Source organism: Micromesistius poutassou, assembly GCF_964030765.1.
Source record: "Micromesistius poutassou genome assembly, chromosome: 14".
Taxonomy (NCBI): domain Eukaryota; kingdom Metazoa; phylum Chordata; class Actinopteri; order Gadiformes; family Gadidae; genus Micromesistius; species Micromesistius poutassou.
This window is the reverse complement of record NC_140284.1, coordinates 7,237,462-7,261,756: the sequence shown is the minus strand read 5'-3', so window position 1 is coordinate 7,261,756 and position 24,295 is coordinate 7,237,462. Positions and strand designations below refer to the sequence as shown.

At 44.7% G+C, this 24,295-nt stretch overlaps 1 protein-coding gene across 1 annotated transcript in view; it reads left to right on the top strand.

The window, feature by feature from the left end:
• LOC311358667 (receptor tyrosine-protein kinase erbB-4-like) overlaps positions 1 to 24,295 on the top strand; it is a 200,688-nt gene that overhangs the window by 154,107 nt on the left and 22,286 nt on the right. Inside the window, exons 15-20 of the mRNA XM_084478779.1 lie at positions 9,263 to 9,417; positions 10,087 to 10,131; positions 12,062 to 12,194; positions 15,217 to 15,339; positions 16,324 to 16,422; positions 19,003 to 19,188. Coding sequence (XP_084334905.1) covers positions 9,263 to 9,417; positions 10,087 to 10,131; positions 12,062 to 12,194; positions 15,217 to 15,339; positions 16,324 to 16,422; positions 19,003 to 19,188 — 741 coding nt within the window. The remainder of the gene's footprint in view (positions 1 to 9,262; positions 9,418 to 10,086; positions 10,132 to 12,061; positions 12,195 to 15,216; positions 15,340 to 16,323; positions 16,423 to 19,002; positions 19,189 to 24,295) is intronic.

The following is a 24,295-nucleotide window of genomic DNA, read 5'->3' as shown; positions in this document are numbered from 1 at the left end:
AACACCCCCCAGTGCCCCAATACACAAGATAACCAACCCCGCTCATACCCATCCCCCCCTCCCGCTTCCGCCAGTGAATTCTATGGGGTGGCATATAGATTTAGTGTTTACCACAAATTGAAATTACTTGTGAGGCGGCATGGGGGGGACAGGGGGAGGGGGGGGGGGTGGTGTGCGTGAGGCTGTGTGTGAGTGCGGACTCTTCACTCCATGATTTATTGTGTTGGCAGCCAACGTGTGGCTGGTGCAGTTCTGCCATTGATTATATCTCATGTTCTGACTCAAAAGGAAAAGAGCTCACTGCTTTACAGCTAAGCTCAGCATCATTCCCACTTGCCTATTTACTCCTGTACACACAGTCTATATATGAATCAGAGTCACATATGTGTGTGGGTGCATGTGTCTGTGAGTGTGTGTGTGTGTGTGTGTGTGTGTGTGTGTGTGTGTGTGTGTTTCTGTATATGTGTGTGTGCGAGCACATGCACGTGCATGGTTGCAATTGCTGTACATAATAGCCTCTGTGTACAATCAGACATTGGCAAGTCATTGTGGCGTAACAATGCATTTTCTAAGACTAAGAGTAATTGTCCCATACTGCAGACACACACTGTGAGAGATGAGGAGGCCGGCTAATGATCTTGGTGGTGGGCGGTTGGGCTTTCCTGTTTCAGGGGGTCGTTTACAGTTTACATTTCATCAGCAAAAGTTGTAAAGCTGTACCAAAGTAAATGTTGACCTTCCCTCCTGCACTGGCCCATGCCTCTCTCATGGCGATGCTCATGAACCTAAACCCAGACATTATCTTAACATACACGCTGACAACATACAAGGGGAGGTATTGTGACCATGGTTAGTATACAAGGTTAGACTTTATTCAATGAGATGTTATGCACCGCATGCGCTTTATGCTGGAATATTCACGTTCAAGCAAGAAAAGTTTAATATAATACATATAAATATACGATAATACTTTATTGATTCCAGATGGGACATTTTGGAAAGTATGAATTAATACTGCTGTCATTATTATTATGTGGAGGGCAGGGAAGGCACTTCATGTTAGTACCTTGATCGTTGACACTATATATATATATATATATATATATATATATATATATATATATACACATTTGAACGCTTCCCTATTTACATTACATTTTTATGTCAATGTATGTTTCTGATTATACATTACAATAATTTATACTTTGTAAATCAAAATTATACCACTGGATACTATGGATCTGCACTCTTGAAGTCGTGAAATGAGACAACACAGCAACATAAAAAAACAAAGGAAAGCAAGAAAAAAAACAAAATCTTACTACTATAATAGCAGGCCTGTCGGACAAGTTACTCAGACAAGTTGGTCAGTGCGCATGTGCCAAGCAGCCTGCAGCTCACACACAAACACACAGCACTCGCAAACGCACACATACACCGCACGGCCGCACGCACACACACACACACATGCAGGCCGCATACACACACACACACGCTCGCACACAAGCGCACTCTGATGCAGATGTTTCAAGACAAAGGAAGCGCAGGACACTGCATATGCACACACCGCACACACATGCACACACACGCACGCACGCACACACACGTGAAGACACACACTGCACACACACACACGCGCGTGGACACAGACGTTGAAAGACAACAGCAAGATTGATCCCGCTTTCCGCAATGTCTTGAGATATTGATATCCTCACCTCCCCTCTGTCTGTTTTAACGGCCCCGCCGCTGTCAATCTCTCCCAGGTAAGACGTTCTGCTATAGACTGTAGAAATTGCAATAAAAGAAGTGAAGAGACAATTTCTCATGTCGACAACGCAACGGCAGGTCGTTCATTTTATCATATAAAAACCGTTAGATTCAAACATCGCACCGACCGGCATATCCACACACAAGTCACGTGATCTTAAAGAGACAGCGTCCCTATAACAAAAAACTAAAACATGTCAATAACTGTATGGTGAATTATGTCAATAGATTCCACCACAAGACTATATCTTGCGATATTGATATCCCCCCTCCCCCCTGCCGACTGTTTCAGTTGTTTTATTTTTCAAATGTTTTGTGTGTACGCTATGTTTGATTGTAGGCTACTGCTGCCTGTCTTGGCCAGGTCACTTGAAGAGATGTTTAATCTCAATGACGTATTCTTCTGGTAAAAAAAATTATAAACTTTAAACTCTCACGTCAGGTAGCCAATGTACAATCTGCAATCTTGCCCTCAAACCCCCCCTTCTACCTCTCCCCCTCCCCCACACAAGCCTGTGCTTTATTTCACTATAGTTAGATAGGTTGCTGCCTTAGCTGTTGTTACACTTAGTTTATTTCACTAAGGTGCTTCTGTAAATGAACACAATTTTTAGCTGTTTGTTGTTATTTTCAACTAACCAATAGTAGTTGCCATGCATTTTTTAAATGTCAATGCACTTTGAGCCATGAATAACAGTAAAAGCTATTGAATAATTGATTTGCATCCATAGTATACTACACTTTCCATTGAACAATTACCCCTGTAACCCATTAATTGACTCATTTTATAATGTCATAAAATGCTCACACACTAGCTGATTTCAGACACATGTGTAAGTCCTGATATTCTCCTGATGGGCCGTATGTGTGAACAACATATCCTGACATTTGTAGGAAATGTAAATTACCTTTTATGTGAATGAGGAGTAGAAAGTCTGTATTTCTCGCACCACTTGAGTGGGCGTGTTGATGACGCTTCTGCATGTCATTGAGTGGCCCCCTAAATGATAATCAGCCTGTTGCCTTTTGTTCGCTGAATTGTGAAAAAATATTTAAATGTTGGCACTGCTTTTAAGAGTCATTCGTGGTGAACGCTAAAAGATTTTACAACTAGAGATAGGTTTTACAACTAGAGATTGAGCAAGCGCAACATGCATGCAGAAACTCTAGTATTCCTTTATAATACACACAGTGGTAAACTTAGCCCTTTGGGGGCTCCAGGCAAGGGTGCATGATGATTGCTTCACGCGTTAGCAGGGAGACCGTCAGTGCGTGAGTAATTGGACATCCCGGAGCTGCTTTTATGACGGGATTTTTATAAAAACAATATAGATATGGGGAAAAAATATAAAGACGGCATTTTGGGGGCCCCAAAAGGCCTCTATGGGGCCTGGGGCTTCAGGCAAGTGCCTGTTTTGCCTAACAGTACGGTCCGCCCCTGAATACACATACATTGAAGCAGCTTCCTTGCAGTTATGCTTTGTCATTTCAAACCGCTCTCTAAGATTGCAATACTCTACATCACAAAGAAACAACCTTAAAACAGCAATTATCGTCACTATTTTCCACTTGAACTTGAGCTTATGAGCATAAACTACAAATATGAACCTTTAACTGAACCACTTTACCACATTAATGAACAATGTTTAATCAGAGCAGTGACTGTGTTACTAAAATGTTAACAACTCTGATGCCTTTGCCCTGAGAAGAAAATTAGACAAGGTTGTCAATTACGGCCTCTTTCCTAGCCCTAACCTTAAGTGCCACCTCTACCCAAGAGCCAGTGTTTCAGGAAAAATCGAATTAGCTTGTCTGTAATTGCAGCCTGTCTTCATTGGCTTGGAAAACGAGTAACATTAAGCACTGTTTTTCTAAACAAACCAATTTCAGCTCAGGCCACTGGTTTTAATGTGTGCCTTTGTGTCAGAGTGTGAGTTTGTTTTGTGCATCTGATGACTAAGGTGTCATTATTCTGCCCTGCCTCCCCCGACACACACACACACACACACACACACACACACACTGCTGATTACATTTATTTTGGACCGACGGGTGAGAGAGACCAGACTCTTTATAAATGACTTCCTGGCCTACATCATAGCCAAACAATGCATCAAATACTGGGAACGACATTGGGTGTGGCCCAACCCAAAAAGTCATTCACGGAAGCAGCCATTTCAGAGCTTCACAGACTTTTGTTCAGACCTCATGGAAAGTAATGGTTATGAAGTGAACATGGCACACTCTCAGTATACCTGAGTATGTGCAACCATAAAGGGCAAAAGCAAGAATAGATTTTTGCCATTTTGGCAGAGTAGTCGTACAGCAGCCAGCCTTAGAGCATCACACATAGAACTTCCCGGACCCCAATCCATTTAGTTTTTCCTATTTCAGTCAGCACTGCTACATTATGAAGTGCACTTTAATAATTTGACCCCCATCAAATCATTTGACGTGCCTTGCCGGTAGTAGCATTCCAAATGTTAAGTCAAATCAATTTGTGGCAATTTAAAGTCCATTAGGTAGACCTTTTTGGTTCATAAGTCAGATGTTTGATTAGAAAAAACAATAGTCTATGCAGCTGACACCACCGTGTGTTTGTTGGGGAATGAAACTGCTTTCACAATAAACCATTGGTCTTGGTCAAACTTTTTGCCCAATATATACCGGTAATAAGCACACTAGCAAGACATTTAGCGCAATCCCCCGCAAAAGTATTTTAGTTTTAATATTTTTTTAACCCTGTTTAACCAAACATTACATGTTGTATTTTATCCACAAATTGTCCATATGTGCAAACCATTGTCTTTATTGATCTTTTCATATAAAGACATCAGAATCATTGTGTGTGTGTGTGTGTGTGTGTGTGTGTGTGTGTGTGTGTGTGTGTGTGTGTGTGTGTGTGTGTGTGTGTGTGTGTGTGTGTGTGTGTGTGTGTGTGTACACACACGCACGCACGCGCGCGCGCGCGCGAGCACACGCCCGTGTGTGCGTCTGCACGTGTGTCTGTGGCTAATATGATGTGTTAGTAATGTGTATGATATTGCTTTGTTCCAGCTTCCTGCCAATGTTTATGTGTGTGTGTGCGTGCGTGTGTGTGCGCGCTTGCCAATGCGTAGTGTATGCGTCGACACGTGGCGGTGTCTGTGGCTAATATGATGTCTTGGTAATGTGCATCTGTATGTTATTGGTTTGCTACAGCCTCCAGGCTATTGGCGCAGGGGGAATGCCTAGCTGATGCTGCTGGGGGCTGCTCGGGTTGGGGGGGGGGGGGGTGTGTCGGTCACAAATGGATTACAACAATCATGTTATTGCCACAGAGACCCGTGCAATTGCATTACACCTTCCTTACACAACAGGGGATTTGATGGCTACGGCTAATGCCCTCCGTAAGGGGAGAAACGGAGGAGATCACAGCATGCGCTGGCAGTCGAACCAGCATGAGTGTAACCTGTGAGACGTGCTTTGACTGCAGCCCCCCCGAAGCCATTCAGGGAGAGGCCGCTTATCGCTCAATCGCCGCTCATCCCTCGATCCATGGGATCCGCTGTATTAACACTGCGCTCTCTGATCCAAACTGATCCTTCCAGTCAAATTTATTTGATTTGTACAGCCCTTAATCACAGTTGCAGTCTCAAAGGGTCACATGTGTATGACACCTCCTAAGCCTTGACCAACCCTCCCCCTCTTCCCTCCGCCCCCTCCCCCAAGGGCAATAGAAACCCTCTTAATTACCAAGGAAGTAACCTTGAGAAGAAACGCAGAGTGTGGGATCCCTCCTCCAGAGATGGTACAATGAGTAGAGTAGAATGAGTACAATGGGGGCCATAATTGACAGTGTTATTAAAAACATTTGTTTTTAATAACATTTTGATGTAGCATTTTAAGTGTACAAATAAAAAAAGGACAAATATGTCATCCATAGTGATGGGGTGCTGGCCGGTGAGATGGCTAATAGCCGTGAACTTAGCCTAGGCGTTCAGTCACAGTCAGAGCAACACACTAAAAGAGAGAAAGTAGTAGGAGACGGAGCTAGGTGGAGGAGGAACATGTAGGGAACTTCTATTCTAGTGCCGGCAGCAGGGGTAGGCTATTGACACTCTGAGGAGCCAAATGAGAGAGTAAATAGCTGTTAAGTACGGATTCAAATGTTCAACTTCCGTAGCATAATTACAGAATTTTACGAATAGCGCTAATATCACATGGTAATAAGAGAATTAGATATGAATCACATTGAGAGTAGCTAGAAACAGTTTATTACCATTTTATTATTTATTATTATTACCATTTCATTTTCTGACTACTAACTACATCCCCTGTTTCTGCACGATTACTGTCACATTTCCCGTTGGAGGCGGTTGCCGGATGCCTGTGGTTTAACTGCATATCTCACCGGTCCCCCGCAGATATATGAGGGGAGGCGCATAGATAGTACATCACGCTAAAATCTCCTGTAAAGCCCCAGTGACGCACCAGACCTTACTCGAAACAGCCTCTTTCTATACGGAGGCCGTTATCGGCCTCGTGAATCTGGGCTCAGTTAACAGAACGCGGTTAAGTGTGCAAACGCAGCGGGCGCACGCATGCACGGTTGCACACACAAACACACACGCACACGCAGAAACACATCTGGGCATGCGTCCATGCATGCACACACAAACAATATACAAAAGGTCTACATGAAAAACTATCTTTAAGACATTTAACCCAGGTGCATTTGTATTTACACAAGCAAAGGAAGGTGCACCAAACGACATGAACACATTCTGATCTCTTTTGCGCACATTTGTCTTCTGGCCTCACCCCTTACACACATTGACCTACTCTCTCACTCATGCACACTAACCCACTGCCCCAGCCCCGACGGATACAAGGTTCTTGGGTGAAACAGGAAGATAAATGTGGATTTGCGGTGCGGTGTGTTGTCCAAAGCGAAGGGCACATCCCTGTCTGATTTGGTGTCTCCACAGTCGCTGCCCCCACCACGCCCTGTTGCTTTGCTCTGTCACATCATTTACTCGCTCAACATGATGGGGTTATTGGATACAGTCAAGCCACAAAGATACACACACACACACACACACACACACACACACACACACACACACACTCAAAAAACCACTGAGACACTGTAACAATTTGGTTGACTCACACATGTGAAACAAACACACACACACACACACACACACACACACACACACACACACACAAATAAATGTAAACAAACAAAAAAACACAGACACATAGATGAGCCGAAACACATGCACACACACATAGCCCCTGGCGGGGGACACGGCGATGTAGAGTGTCAGGCTCATTGCTCACTCCAGAGAACCCCGCAATTTGCATACTCCCAACATCTGGGCGGGTGGAAGCCTCTGCGCTACCTAAAATTGTTTCAGAGCTGCACACACACACACACACACACACACACACACGGATACACTCACACTCTTGCGCTCATTCACGTAGGTACACACACAGGTATGCATACACACACTTGGACACACACACACACAGGAATGCTGCATTATTTTACATATAAACCAGGGTTGCTATTGCATGCCTGTAATATCAAAGCATATTTATCTGTCATTGCTGTCATAACCTGAGGGACCAACATTAATTGAAGTGTGTGTGTGTGTGTGTGTGTGTGTGTGTGTGTGTGTGTGTGTGTGTGTGTGTGTGTGTGTGTGTGTGTGTGTGTGTGTGTGTGTGTGTGTGTGTGTGTGTGTGTGTGTGTGTGTGTGTGAGAGAGAGAGAGAAGGGGGGTGGTATTTGTTACCGTTGGATGCGCAGGTTTTTCTGCCCGATCTTGTGTGTATACGCCCTATTTTTCATTGGGATCTTTAAGGCCTGTAGCATTAATAATATCCCTCTCCTCTCATCTACTCGCTCCCGTCTCCCTCTCTGCACTCCTTCACTGCCCTCTACTCTCGTCTTCCTTTATTTCATTTGTCTCTGCTTTGACCGTGCCATTAATTTCCATTTCCTCCTCTCCTCTCATCCCCTCCTCCACCCTCCTCTCCTCTCAGTGTTTGTCTCCTTTTCGTCTCATCTCCTCTGCTGTTTTCTTCTCCTCTCCCTGCTTTCCCGCCTCTTCCATACTATATTAGCTCCATAAATCCTGTTCTAGGCGGGTTGTTATGGTCATTGTGTGTGCGGTGAGCGATGGTTATTATCTGCCCGCCTCGCTCGCTCTTGCTTTATGTGTGTCGTCTGTTTTCCCCCCCTCCCCCCCCCCCCCCCCCCCCCTCTCTCTCTCTCTCTCTCTCTCTCTCTCTCTCTCTCTCTCTCTCTCTCTCTCTCTCTCTCTGGCTCTCACTCTCTCTCCCTCTGCACTCTCGCGCTGTGTCTGTTTCCACCCCTGTCTCTCTCCTTCAACCCCATGTCCCACTTCGGAGTCGTTTTTCCCCTTCCTTATCTCCTCGACTGACTGTCACCATCTACTTCTACTGCCCCCCCCTACACCCTGCCATGGCCATCATTCCCCCCCCCAACCACCCACGCACACACACACTCACACACACACACACACACTGTCTTTATCTGTTTTCTTTCCTTTTGTGGCTTCTCCCTCGTTTCCTTTTGAAGAATTTCGACTTCCATGCTCCCCACTCCTCACACTGCAGAACACGAGTCCCACCACAGCCACACACAAAGCCACCGCTTACACTATACCTCACACCACAGAACACAAGTCCCACCACAGCCACACACAAAGCCACCTCTTACACTATACCTCACACCACAGAACACAAGTCCCACCACAGCCACACACCAAGCCACCTCTTACACTATACCTCACACCACAGAACACAAGTCCCACCACAGCCACACACAAAGCCACCTCTTACACTATACCTCACACCACAGAACACAAGTCCCACCACAGCCACACACAAAGCCACCTCTTACACTATACCTCGCACCACACCACATCACACATGCCTCACACCACACCTCAAACTACACTCACGGCCCACACAAAGCCACACACCACACACTCACATTGCACGTTTTTTACACCACACGTGCCTCACGCCACGTCTCACTCAACATCTCACACCACCTCTCGCACTGCGCCACACCTGACACCGCAACTCACCACCAGGCTAACACCCCCCCCCCCCCCCCCCCCCCCCCCCCCCATTACACGTCTCACATTACACCACACCTCACACTACAACTCACCACACGCCCATAACTCTTCCTTCATGCACACCGTTGCCCATTCATGCATACCTGTTGAACATGGCAAATACGTGCGGTCGTTTGTGGCATAAGCAGCCTCACCTGGCCTGGGTCAGACTGATTAGACTCTGGGGCTGGGGCAGGCTGCTTCAACCAGCCGTCACCCACACACACTCCCACAGACAAGTGGAAAGATATTCCAGCTTGCTCGTTGGACAATGTTGTGTATGAGTCCGATTTCAATTAAATAGTGCCATCTTTGCTCACACCTTCTTGTTTTCTTCTCTCTTTCCTCTGCAAGGGTGCGGACCACTGTGTGAGATGCCTCCACTTCAAGGATGGTCCCAACTGTGTGGAGAAGTGTCCCGATGGCCTGCAGGGCGCCAACAGCTTCATCTTCAAGTACGCAGAGGCCAACAACGAGTGTCACCCCTGCAACGCCAACTGCACCCAGGGGTGAGTTGACCTCACCTTTATCTGTGTGTGTGTGTGTGTGTGTGTGTGTGTGTGTGTGTGTTTATTTGTCATTACACAGTGGGTTATAGCAAGATATAATAATGGTAATGAAATGTTAGATTTTGTGCTCTCCAAAATAGTGCACATTTAAAAATTCCATCAATAATAAAACATTTAAATGATAGATATATAAAGACCAGAAAGAATCGATTATATAGATAACGTGTGCGTGTCTGTCTGTGCCGGTCTGTGTGTTACCCAGAGACCCTGTCCCTGTTTAAACAGTAAATGAGCTGAGCAAACATGTTCAACATGCTGATGATAAACTTGCACATCCAAACTGAAACACATAGACATACCCAAGAGGCGTACCCAAGAGAACATGACATTTGAATGTGTGTGTGTTTGTATGTCAGTATGTGCGTGTGTGTCTGAGTGCTACCATTCTCTGCTGAGTGACAGACACATGGTGCTTACCAGCATAACAATGTCCCCACAAATGGAAAACACACGCTGCTGACACACTGTCAAAAGATACAGCACTATGGGCGTGGGCTGGCTCACACTGCTTCAAGAGTGTGTTCAGAGTGATATGGCTTCAAAGAAGGCCACAAGAGAGTGAGAAATACTACATTTATGTTGCTATGTATGTCCCCATTCTTCTCGTAGGTGCATCGGTCCAAGGTTGCAAGATTGCATTGGCTGGATGGACAGGTAAATGCCTCATAGATGTGAAGTTACGTTAAACAATCAAAACACAGAAACGCATGCACACACGCACACACACAGACACACACACACCCACACAGACAGACAGACACAGACGTGCACATTCTAAATGCTCTCTGTCTCTGTCTCTCTCTCTCCCCCCCCAATCTTACACATACAGACACACACAGCAAACATTCACATCAATCAGAATGTGATTAGTGGTGGGCTCCTATGCCAGGAATCCCCATGTGTGCACATTTAGTGGTTGATAGCTCTTTGTGCAGATGTATGTGCGTGCACAATTCCATGAAACTTCTCTTTTTTGGGACAGACTGTATGGGGATAGTTTTCTACAATATTTCTCATGGCAAACGTGAACAAAACTACAAACATGGCAGAAAGTGCGTTGAAGAGCAGCAAGAGGCCACAGATTTGTGAAGTGCGTAATAACTTCGAACCATCGGACTTGGGCACTTCTTATCCTGGGAGGTCACGAAAGATATGTATGGATGTTTGTCTTTTCCTAATGGAGGGCACAGAAAGAATGAAGGAAGTATACAGAATAGAGACCTGGCAAGTATTTTGCACCTCCTCTTCCATTACCAGTGCCCTTCTCTATTCAGAGCTGTGAGCATTACAGCAAGCCTAATAAATTTGCCACATGTAACTTCACACTTCCCTATACCAGGCACTCTGAGCCCCATTTCAGCGCACAATCATTTCTATTTTGCCCGTAATAATACCAAAAACACTCTACACCAATCCCATCTCTCTCTCTCTCTCTAAAATAGATTAAGGCTGTATTTAATGGTGCTCCTAGTTTAGCGTGTGATGCAAAGATATACACATTGCCCCCCCCCCCCCCCTTCCTGGGATTAAAATAGACCTGAGAGTTGCCTCTTCCAAATTACGTTTTTCACTATAGAAGGAAAGGAATTTTCTCCTGGAAGGGGGGGAGGATTCTTGTTTGCAAGTCAGTGTCAGTGATATTCAGTGAGATGGCCAAGGTGAACACTAGCACCCTGCCCCTGCACTAGTAGGGTCATCGTACCATATGTTATGCATCTGTTTTTTTTACTAACTGATTACTGGGTTAACAGCTATACATTAACACGCCAGCCTTGGCCAGCTCTTTCCCGCCAGGTTTTCTGTTACATTAAATGTTCTTCCTGTTGAGTCCTCCTCATCTTTCTCCTCCTCTCTGCCGTACTCCTCTCCATCTCATCTGTGCGTTCTCCCATAAAGAAGAAAAGTGTAATATACTGTATATTCACACACATATATATATTAGTGGTGGGCCGTTATCGGCGTTAACGTGCTGTGTTAAGGCGAGACTCTTATCGGGCGATAAAAAAAATATCGCCGTTAATCTATTCTCAAAGTTCAACTATACAAAGCTGTGTGTTTAAAATAAATATACTATATATATATATATATATATATATATATGCATAGATATGCATTTTGGAAACAGGAGATGAGCCCCTAGTCTAATGCGCCACCTGGCTTGAGAAACCCGTTCTCAAAGACTTACTTTTAGTCATTATTTAGGTAGCACACACAAACTATGAATGCCTTCGGCAGAATTCAAATGAGCCATTTTAATCTAGATTAATCTAGATTAATTTCAAGGTTAATCTAGATTTAAAAAATTAATCTATGCCCACCACTAATATATATATATGTGTGTATATATATATATATATATATATATATTAAACATAATATTCACAGTAAGATACATAGAGACATACAATATGATGCAAAGGTGAGAGGATTCAAAACCAGGATGGCGCAAAAATAAAATACGATGATACAAGAGGCTTCTCGTATTCACCGTGTATTCAACACTGAAGACGCGTCGATGGCACATTATCAGAGTGTGTTCCTCTTCTCCCCCCCCCCCCCCCCCCCCCCCAACCCACCACTCCAGGACGCCGCTGATCGCAGCCGGGGTGATCGGGGGGCTGTTCGTGGTGGTCATCGTGGGGCTGACCGTGGCCGTGTCCGTTCGTCGGAAGAGCATCAAGAAGAAGCGGGCGCTCCGTCGCTTCCTGGAGACCGAGGTGAACATGGCTGCATGTGTTTGTGTGTGGGTATATGTGTGTGTGTGTGTGTATGTGTGTGTGTGTCTGAAAGAGACTTTTTGTGTGTGTGTTTGTGTGTGTGTATGTTTATGTGGGTGTGTGTGTGTGTGTGTGAGGTGTATATGCCACAACAGACACAATCACAAGTTCAATTCATACCATACAGCAATGGAAAAGAAGGCGCATGAGAGGGAAGTAGAGGAGGTAACATACATGAAGTGGAGCCCAACATTAAAGCCCTCAGCCTCCTATACCTTCAGAAAGACAGTGTTGAATGGCTGCACTCTTCCCCTTCAGAACACTTTTGCCAGTGGTTAATGGCTCTGCCCTGCGCTACTTAGAGGAGAGTTATCGTAAATTTTGCCCCCACTCTAAGAACCAGGCTATTGTATGTGCGCTGCATCTCTACTCTCCACTCTCTCTAGGCTTCCAGGTTCTAGTAACAGCAGCAGATCAAATATCCACAATTTGTCTCAACCTGGAAACTTGTCATGACTTGTACCTACAATTCAAAAAACGTATGTTATTGACGGTGCTCCAAATGAGGGAGGAAGTAGATGAGAAGGAAATGTTGGAGTTCAGAAAAGTCCCCTTCACAGAGACTGCCGTCTCTTCTTTATCACCAAGAAATCCAGCTCTCTCTCTCTCTCACCACAGTAAAATGTCACGCAATAAAAGCAGCGTTACATGTAATCTAGTCATCTATATAGTGTTTTCCCAGCTACGGAACCAACTTAACTCAATTCCGCCATCACATCTTTATAACAAGACACAATAGGCTAGCAGTGGCTCATAATTGTATTTCTTCCTACAGTATTTCTTTGAGTGTTGCGTGAGGCCGTTTCAGCACCATGCCGTACAGTGGAAGAGTGGACAGCTCCACTGCAGTGTCACCAGCAGCCTTCTGTGTGGACAGCTCCCCCTTAGGTCCCTCATACACGTTACAACTTAGCCTCGATTCAAATGACGGCCGGTGGAACTAGGCAGATAGAGGGTCATGAATCGTGGCGTCATCCTGGTTTACAGCCACGCGATTTCCGTTCTCGAAACATGACAAGATGGAGCACAACAACGACCGTTTTTCCCCATGAAGAATTTGAGAAAGCAATATTCTAAATATGTAACAGACACAGATATCCCTCTTTTGGATGTCCTCAGGGCAGAGAAACTTACAGTCTCACATTTAGACGGAAAAGTCCCGCCCTCTCTCTCGCCAATTACGCCCATGTGAAGCACCTCGCTTCGGGCATACTGTCGAGAGAGGAGGACCCCTTGAGTAATGAGGTGCCGGTGGAACTGAACTGTGCTTGATACTTACACTTAGCCGGACAAAACAGACACCGCTAACCAGAATATAGGGGACATACGCCAAGCATGTGAACCCCGGAGTAGGCACATCGGTGTAGAAACCCAGGACAGTGAGCGTACAGATATTGTGCATCATTTTGAGTGAATCGTGCCGTACCCCAAAAGATTCAACCAAAATGGAATGGAAAACACATTTACAAGGCAGATCAATAGATGTGTTCATGGAGGACAGTTATCCAAACTACTCATTTAAACGTTCACGTAAAAAGCAAAACTGACTGAAGAATGAGGCAGTGGCAAAGGCCTATGGATGAAAGAACGCCGAACGGGATCCCGGGGGGGGATTTATAAAGCGTGTTCATTGCATGCACCACGATAAAAAGACCACTGTGGATGTTTAAAGAAAGGTTTATCGCAAGCTAGGATGCTGGACTGTATGTGCCGAGGCCAGATATTGATTGTAGACTTGAAGAAGAGAGAATTGTTTTTTTGTGTGCGTGCGTGCGTGCGTGCGTGCGTGCGTGCGTGCGTGCGGTTGTCCTTACCCTGTCCCCCCCATCTCCCTTAACCTTCCTCTGCTCCCTCTCTCTTTCTTTATCTCTCTCTCGCTCCCTCTCGCTTCCTTGCTCCTCTTGTGATTTAGAATTCCATTTAAATGAAGAACAGCGATTGTTTTTTAATCAGACGGCAGCCTTGAGCCAGGGGGGACAGTGACTGCGGACCAACGCCCCAGCCCATTTCCCACACCAGCCTCTCTCTCTCTCTCTCTCTCTCTCTCTCTCTCTCTCTCTCTCTCTGTTATTGTGTCGTTCTCTATCTCTCCCCCCGTTCTCTCTCTCTTCCCCATAAACTCACGGTCGCTTGTTTTCATCTAATTTCCTTGAATTCCTTTTTGCTCTTCAGCTGTTTAATTCCACCATGTCGTTCCTCCTCCACTGACTCTGCACCAACTTCTAATCTCTCTTTTTCTCTCTCTCTCTCTCTCTCTCTCTCTCTCTCTCTCTCTCTCTCTCTCTCTCTCTCTCTCTCTCGTTTGCTCGCTCCTACACACCCATTTGTTCGTCCACTCGAGCAGTAATGAGACCAATGAAAGTGTATGCTCCTCTTCAAGCTCTGTAATTATCTGACTGTCTGCTTCACCCCCCTCTCCACACATACACACACACACACGCGCACATGCACACACACACACACACACACACACACACACACACACACACACACACACACACACACACACATAAACACACACACATACAAACACACACACACACACACACACTCACACATACACAACAATGTCTCATTTACTGCTTCCTCCTCATCTATCCGTCCCATTCTTGCTGCAATTCTTTCCACATTCAATCTTGCACCTGTGAGTGTGAGAGTTAATGGGCACATAGGGCACCTGTTACCTGAGGAGTGAAAGATACACAGAAGATTGCCCGAGCAGCGCGGGTTGGAGGAACCCACGCTGTTCGGGTAATTCATATTCTATTAGAATGCCATTGAAGTAAAACCATGCTGACTCACTGATTGCCGTGTGCACATTCACGGCCATGTGACATGCTTGTCACGGTCTGCAAATGACAACTCAAACCAAAGCGTGGAACGACACCGGCAAGAACAGCAGGGTGTGTGATGCCTAAACAGATGTGAAAGATGATTTTAACTCTCGCTTTCTCTTGTAAAGCTGGTGGAGCCGCTGACGCCCAGCGGGACCGCACCCAACCAGGCTCAGCTGCGCATCCTCAAGGAGACGGAGTTGAAGCGAGTCAAGATCCTGGGCTCCGGCGCATTCGGCACCGTTTACAAGGTAACGACGTTGCCCTTCACTCATTGTATTTATAGGACAGATTTGATTGGGCCGGTCCTCACGGTGGCCAATCAATGGCAAATCAATCAATTTGTGTGGGGGGGGTTGGGGGTGTGCCACCCTTTTCTCTCTTTGCCCGCCCTTGTACACGCCCCTGAGACAGTGGGAGAAGTCACTGGGATTGCTCATCATCTCTGTTATCCTGGCAGGAATCCATCCCCCAAAATGCCTTCTGCTTCTCTCCCATTCAGAGGAGAGAGAGAGAGAGAGAGAGAGAGAGAGAGAGAGAGAGAGAGAGAGAGAGAGAGAGAGAGAGAGAGAGAGAGAGAGAGAGAGAGAGAGAGAGAGAGAGAGAGAGAGAGAGAGAGAGAGAGAGAGAGAGAGAGAGAGAGAGAGAGAATAAGGCAAAGAAAAAGAAAGACTGCAGGCTGGTTAATGAGAGGAAATGAGACAGCGGGATGAGGCCGAGGGGAGGAGAGGAAGGGGGGAGAGAATAAGTAATGGCCGCTGCTGAGATCCCGGGGCTCCAGAGTGAAATAAGCAGCCAGTTGAGGTCACGGCCCATGGGGAGGGGCGACTGAGTGGGGGGGTGAGGGGTTGAATCATAGACTGGTGGACAGATAGGAAAGCCATGCCGGCTTAAAGAGACACCATCCAGACTTTACCGCTTTAGTTACAGCTCTCAGTCTGCTTAGGATGCTAAGCCCATAGTATGTTCCATAGCCCATATCGATTGTGTTTCAATATGTTGTGGCTCCAAATTTGTGGATGATTCTTTATACGGACAGAGAGACACACAAGATATGTGCAGAGATACATATAATAAAGTACAAAGTCGAAGGAATTGTATAAGGTGTATTGACTCTTTTCCTCTGGATATATGTAATTGCCTGTGTGTGTGTGTGTGTGTGTGTCTGTCGGCCTGCATGTCTCTATCCCTTTGAATGTCTATGTGTGTGCGTGTGTATGTGTGTTTCCCTCCAGGGCATTTGGGTCCCAGAAGGCGAGACGGTGAAGATTCCCGTTGCAATAAAGATTCTGAGTGAGGCAACAGGACCGAAGGCCAACGTGGAATTCATGGATGTGAGTCATTTCACAACATAATTATATATTTATGTATCCATCATTTTTCAACATTCCCATGAGCAGCCTATGAAAGCTACAGTACACAATGGTTCCAAATGTTTTCAAATGTAATACTATATGTTTTCATATGTAAATGTGAAACCCTAAATACAATCATAAAAGGGTATGTGCATCCCAGCGAGTTCCCAGGAAATCACACACACACACACGCACGGACACACACACACACACACACACACACACACACACAGATACACACATGCACACATACACACACACACACACACACACACACAAATACGAACATGCGCACATACACACACAAAGACATAGGCAGGCGCGCACACACACCACACAACAATGTCTCATTTTCTGCTTCCTTCTCGTCTATCCTCATATTCACACACACACTCACACACATACTCACACTTACACTCACACTCACACACACATGCAGAACAGGCACCAATAAGGAGCAGAGGGATGCATCTATAAAACATGCAGTGCACAGCTCATTTCAAAAAGAAAAAATGAATGTAAAAAAAAACATCAAATTATCTTCCTGTGATGATGCAACGGAGATGAAATAACTCACAACAACATTGACACACATATACGTCTTCTCTCACACACACACACACACACACACATACACACATAAACACACCCACACACACACACACACATTTACACACATGCACACATCACACAAAATCACACACATGTGATCAAACGTTGCACGACCTAGTTGCACTTTCATAATGCACTTGTCTTGACAAACTCAAGTAAATGGGCTGGGGAGTGCATAACTGTTGTACCATTAGGCCTGCCTTTGATGTTGGCCGTGCGTACATTTTTCTAGTCACTCATCCCCAATGCTGTCATGGGGAAATATACAGACACATACAAAGAGGCAAAGTGTCCAGCATAAGTATTCTAAATAGGTTGTTATGGGTTGTGTTTGAGGGATAAATGCAGTTGGGTTCAGGGTAGAGTAGAGTAGCAAGAGACAGAGAAACTATTCATAGTCCAACATTTTATCAATGCCTATTTCTCAGTATACATCCAACCAATACAGGGCCACACCACTGATTGTGGTTGTCAGTGGAGTGATATAACCTGTTATTGTGGATCCTGGAGTGCTATCAATGCAAGAGGACAAGCATGGACGATAATTGTATGATTATACTGTAAGCGTATTCTGTAAGGTAATAAACAAAAGAAAAGGAAAATAAAATGAATGAAGACATAGACAGAGAGAACTGAAAGCCAGACATTATGGCTCCCTTCATTTTAAACTGTGGACAAAACAAGCTATTAGGCCTTCAGACTGGCACTTACATGTAAAACAATATCCGGCAAACAGTCCAACTACATTGTCCGTCAACCATTTACATAACTCTGCCCCATGGCGTTAGCTTAATGTTGTCTTGATTAGTTGCGCTGCATTCTTTATGACTCTCCAGTCAAGCCATTGATGTCCCTGTTGCGTATTATCAGAATCCACTAAAGAGTATGTGCTTGGGCTGAAGATTGATGTGTAGCATGGAGCTGAGCCTTGATTAAAGTAAGCTTGTGTACATACCCAGATATTACCAAATGTACTGGATGAAAACGGGGGCAGAAAAAGCTCTGTAGGAAAAGCCACTGGTTTAGCAGATGTGCTTTGTGCATTGGGAGGTTAGGAGTTGACTTCTTAAAGAATGTTATGTGCCTTGACTGCTGCCCCCATCATCAAATCATGCCCCTACATCGTCTTCAGTATTTTAGTTGTAATCGGCACTCCCGATTGTTTTGATAAAAAAAGAGTTGGGAGTGCCACAGTTGCACATTTACAGTTTTATAGCAAGTAGAGCAGGGACATCAGATAATCAGGTTACATGAGATCATTGTTCTGGGGCAATGGCACGCCTACCGATCAACAGGGGCAGGATTCTTGACTACATTGCTCCAGATAAAGCAGTACAACTTGGCGGAAACAGGGTGTGCCCCATGGTAGGTCCCAGGGTAGCCCTGTAGCGGTATGCACACATAGAGGGGGGAGGCTCTTCCGTTGCCCTCAATGCTATTGTGATTTACCATTGCTGGTGTCTGCCGCCATCACCATGCATCTCCTGCTGATGTGTGCGTTTTTGATTATGCAAACGCTGTAATGCATTGCCCCCCCATAAATCCTCTCTCTCTCTCTCTCTCTCTCTCTGGCCGTGTTGAAGGAGGAATACGCACACTAATTAACGACAAACGGCAGCAGCATCATAAGCTTTCATCATGCGGATCGTGCGGATACACGTGCACATATCCGCAGATATGTAGAACAGAACCATGTGGATAGTGGAATATCATTATTGCATCATCTTAACAGTTATATGTTACACTTCATCAAACCGTATGCCTGTATATTGTCTAATATTGGCTAATATTTACTGGATTTATTGGCTTCTGTTTGATACTCATTTACCCTCCCTTCTACCAGGTTTAGCTTCTGTGTGTGTGTGTGTGTGTGTGTGTGTGTGTCCCACCCACTAGCTCTCCTCCAACCACGTGCCCTGTCTAAGTGTGTCACCTGTCTCCACCCAGGAGGCCCTGATCATGGCCAGCATGGAGCACCCCCACCTGGTGCGACTGCTGGGGGTGTGCCTGAGCCCCACCATCCAGCTGGTCACCCAGCTCATGCCCCACGGCTGCCTGCTCGACTACGTCCACGAGCACCAGGACAACATCGGCTCCCAGCTGCTGCTCAACTGGTGTGTCCAGATCGCCAAGGTAAGGCCACAACCTTTTGCTTTCTTGTTCACAGGCCTGGTTATATTTATGAGCAGTCGTTTCTGGCTGGCTGGCTGGCTGGCTGGCTGGCTGGCTGGCTGGCTGGCTAGCTGGCTGGTTAGCTAGCTGGCTAGCTGGCTGGCTAGCAGGCAGTCTGGTTTAGCCGTCTTTTTAGCTGGCTGGCTCGTTTAGTTTTCTGTTTGGCTGGCTGGCCGGCTGGTTGGTTGGCTGGCTGGCTGGTTTAGCGGGCAGGCTTGCAGGCTGTCTAGTTTAGCTGTCTGTTTCGCTGGCTGGCTAGCTGGTAGTGTGCTGTGGCCTCACGATCATCTTTTTATCCATTTTCTTCTCCCTGGTTTATAGTCCATTAATTTGAGCACACCACTGTTGGCGGTCGGAGGATGTGTCTGTGTTCTTAGTATGGTGAATTGGTGTGTAATTTGGTTAATTCGGTTGGACAAGCCTGGTCATGTGGTTTATGTCACTCTTTCTCAAACTGTTTTCAGCCATGGCCCAGGAGTGCTTGATAAGACGAAACAGAAAGTGAATCCCTAATCGTTAACTTATATATTGTATCTTGTCATAGAGATATGTGTAATGTGAATTCAAATTCCGTGGTCTGATGGTGTCCAATGAGAATGAGGCACACATATCAACAAACAGGAAGCACAGGTTTAAACGTTCAATAATCGACTGTCTTGTTCTTTTGAGTGCGGCCCAGCAGCCTCTGCTCCAGATCCCTGTGCTGGGCTCCGGTCACTGTATGAGAAATGCCGCTTTATGTCTTACTTGACACAATTATAGGGACACTTGGATCCAAAGGGACAAATAGATTATTTTTCATTGGTTTTTAGTTCACACACCCTCCAGGATAGGTCACGCAGCTTAGACTCTGCAGTCAAGAGCCTTTAATGATGCTGACATTTCTCTCCTACTTTGCGTGATTTGCATCCAGACACTCTTAAGTGACTTTCCCGACTGCTCAACAGATATCAAATGTGTGAATGCATCATGATCATAACGTACACTTCTTTGGGCAATATCCACAAGAGATTAACTAGAATGCACTGCCTGTCCAACACAGACGTTGTTGCCTTTTCAAGTTTGACAGAGTTGATCCTATTAAGGGTTGCATTGGTCTATGGCCAATAGAAAAGAAAGCAGAGCTCTTTTCTTGACATCATTAAATTCCCCTTTGAATTCCACTTCCTACACTCTGTGTAATGTTGCCCAATTTATCTTCACAATCACTCTTTGGTCGGCTTGATGAGTTAGTGCTCTCTGACCTGGGATGCTATGGCCTTGTCCGCAGGCTAGATAAATGTTTTTTGTCCCTCTGTGTTGGCCTCCCGCCTGCACTAATCCGCTGTTTTCGGCTATGTAGCTGTCGATGACACTTCCAGCCAGAGAGTTTATATAACCAGACCAAGGCTTGACCATGCACATGCTTTGATCATCACCGTGGGCCATAATAAGTAGCCATCTTTCCTTCAGCTGCCAATGTGTGAATTAAGTGGACCCAATCTAGCGACCAACTATTCATTTGGTCATGCCGATGTCTCCAGTTCATTCAAATCAGTGAGACACACCAACATGATCCCTGCACAACAGGGTCGGATTGAATAGAGGATGTTGCAAACGTTGTAGTGGCGGAATTATGCTGATATCAGGGGCAACTAAATATATTGAAACCTCATGTTTCATAGCTTTTCAAAATGATCTGTAACATGCTTCTTTATTGTAATCGCTGAGGTGTGTGTGTGTGCGAAACAACAAGAAATATCTTAGTCAGTTATGATTAGTACAAGCCAATCAGAACACAAGAATTAAGGAAACATCACAGTGACAGCGGCTTCTAAGGAGACATGCAGACATGCAAGTGATGAAAGAACAGACAATTGTTGGTGAAAGAGAACCTAGCATAGCATCGACTCAAGTCAAAAGCAGCTTGTTCTTATTATAAAGGCAAAGACGATGCTAAGCTTCACTGCCCGGTCATGCCCCATTAGTGGATTATTCTGAGAGGAAACTGTCCAAAAATGCTCTTTATTATTTACACATCTTTTAATTTCCAACCGTCATCTGAGCTTGATTGTGTGTGAACACCGCTACATCGATGAGAAAGTGAGTTATGTTTTCTGAGCTGTGCTCACGATTTAGAAAATGTTCTGTTTCCAGTGGTGTGCACAATGCATGACGCATCCTGGCATAATAAATGCCAGAATGCCACAGAAAGGACAGAGTCATCCGTCATTCTGAGATTTATCATTTTGAATTAATAGATTCTCTTTTCCATGTTAACTGTATCGTGAGCAGAGATGTATAAAGTACTAGAGACCCAGACTTAAGTAAAAGTACAAGTACTGTATCAAAAAAGTGACTTGAGTAGAAGTAGAAGTGTTCTTTAAACACCCCACTTAAGTGGAAGTACTAAAGTATTCAAAATGTTTTGTACTTAAGTATTGCAAGTAGTTTATTTTAAAATGTACTACTCAAGTACTGAAAGTAAAAGTATTGTGTTATGTTTATATTAAAGAAAGCAGTCAAAAGTTTGAATATCATATTGTTTATATTATCTCAAATATTTAAACTGAAGGACACACAATTCCTTTGGCTGTAGCAACAGGAATACATACAGAGCTGTCTTAAAGCTGTCAAAGGCCACATACAAGTGTTTAAGTAAAAACAAACAACTAAAACATCTCAAAGGCCAGAGGGGCATTCCAAGAAAACGGCTAAGTGACAAACATGGGTAAGTTAAAGGACAATTCCGGTATTTTGAACATTGAGCCCCCTTTCTGGTTTGTCTACGTTGAAATAGAGTGGTTGACACCAACATTTTGACTATTGGTCCTGTCTCGGGTATTGGCTCATTTAGAATCGCCCCTGCCTGCTTCAGAATGGCTGGCGACGTGTCCTTAAAACAACCCTAAACGTTTGTTTTCAGAAATGTGCAACTCACCGAGTGGTTAGTGGTGTTTGTTGATGTTCCAAATCAAGTATCGTAGTGAAATACAGTTTCTGTCGTGTTTGATTGCTATTTTATCGCATTTTGTAAATCCCATTGATTTCTGTTGGAAGACTCATTGCTCGTTGGCCGGAAAATGGAAAGGGGGGCTGTTTACGTTTGGTTGTAGTCTTTTCGTTCGGTTCTAGCCCTACTGTTGAGATGGAGAACCGATAAAGCATTTTAGTACTTAAATACAGTAGTGAAGTAGTTACTACTTCGTTACTATACATCTCTGATCGCGAGCGAACAAAGCTGAGGTCAAATATGAACCAAAATATTATTTAGAATAAGCTCCAAACACATGAGATGTCATTGTTGTCCTGAATGGTTCAGCACACACATTTTGAGGGTGAGTCATCTGGAACCAGTTTGAGTCATCAACAATTACAACAATTCTTATTTTATATCCCAGAGATCACAAAGTCTTTGAGAATGGATGACACACTTACTGTATCTTAACGACTGTGGCTTTCTAGGGCACTGATATTGTAAATCTGATAAATGCGGTATTGTGTAAATGTTGCATTATCTCGTTTGATGAATTTCCTTGTGTAAAAGGCTTCCCTGAGCTATTATGCTAACACTCAACATTTTTGTAATGAACAGTTGACTTCAACGTTACATTTTGGACAATGTTCAAAATGTAACGTTGAATAATGAGTCAAATGCAGTTGATTTGTATTAGGTTTGTTGCCTTCAGTTTTTAGCTCACGCACAAGCAAAAACACACAATCCCATCATGCACTCTGGCTGAGTGCATGATTGCCCGTCTGAATCAGCTCGATTGTGTTTATTCTGTGAAAAACATTACATGCCCTCTTCTTCATTGCAAATCAGAAATGGAGAGCTGATACTATTGTTCTATTGTTGAGTAAAGAAGTGCTTATCATGGCCTCCTACTTTGTGATGTGAGGGAATGCCCCTACCTGAACCAAATGTGTTGAACCACTTTTGGTTCATTTCTTTGTTCTCTTATATGACGCATATGTCAAAATAAAGACAAGATAGAGAAAGATGAGCCTCTTAACAAACTCAGTCTAACACTTTCATGAAACTCATGAAAGACTCATGAGACTCTCATGAGACTTTAGTAAAACCATGGATGTGGAAGAGAAATTTGGCAAATTGAGTACCGTCACCCGATACAATTTCTCAAGTTGAGTGCAGAAAGCTCAACAGTTGTGTAAGGTGCAGTATTACCCTTGGGCCTGTAAAGCCCTAATCATGGTATACATAGGAATGATTAGCTCTTCTTGTTTTAGGTTTTCCTGATTACATCTGAGTTGAAGTTCGGCCTTTTACAAACATGCACTCGCACACACACATACACACACACATACACACACAAGCACAGACCCCTCTGCTCATTCATAACAGGAACTTCAGGGATACTTGCGACATGGCTCCATTCCTATTCCATCCACATTCTCTCTCGTTCATGTCATGTAATTTGTTCTTCCCTCCGGGTCGTCTTTTCCCCTGTCTCTGTGAATACAGCAAAGCAATATTGCTCTTTCAGTCTTTCAGATTTACAGCCATTCCATTGGATCAATATGTACACAGCTACTTCTCTATCCCAAACATATTATTTTTAGTCACTGCTCCCTTCCATACATGTCTCTCTCTCTCTCTCTCTCTCTCTCTCTCTCTCTCTCTCTCTCTCTCTCTCTCTCTCTCTCTCTCTCTCTCTCCCTGTCTAAGGTCCTTGCATTCGGTCCCCTGTGGTGTTTGATTCTGAGTCCAGCATGTAGTGTAGAGCATGGAACAGATTAGCACTGTTCAGTTTTTAATATCTGCCCTCATCATGAATGTCAACAAGTGGAATCCTCCTGCAGACACTTAGATATTGAATGTCATTTTCCATTTATTTTTCTCTCTCTCAGTGTCAGACGACTAATAGTATGGGACGAATTTGTGTGGACATCTTGACTGACATAGTGTGTGCGTCGAAATGGAGTAGACCTACTCATATTCACCACCTCACCCCACCTGTCCCTCTCTATCGCTCTCTCACTCTCTCACTCTCTATGTCTCCATCGCGCTCTCTCTCTCTTGTTCTCGCTCTCTTTATATTTATATATGTCTGTCGCTCTGTCTGTA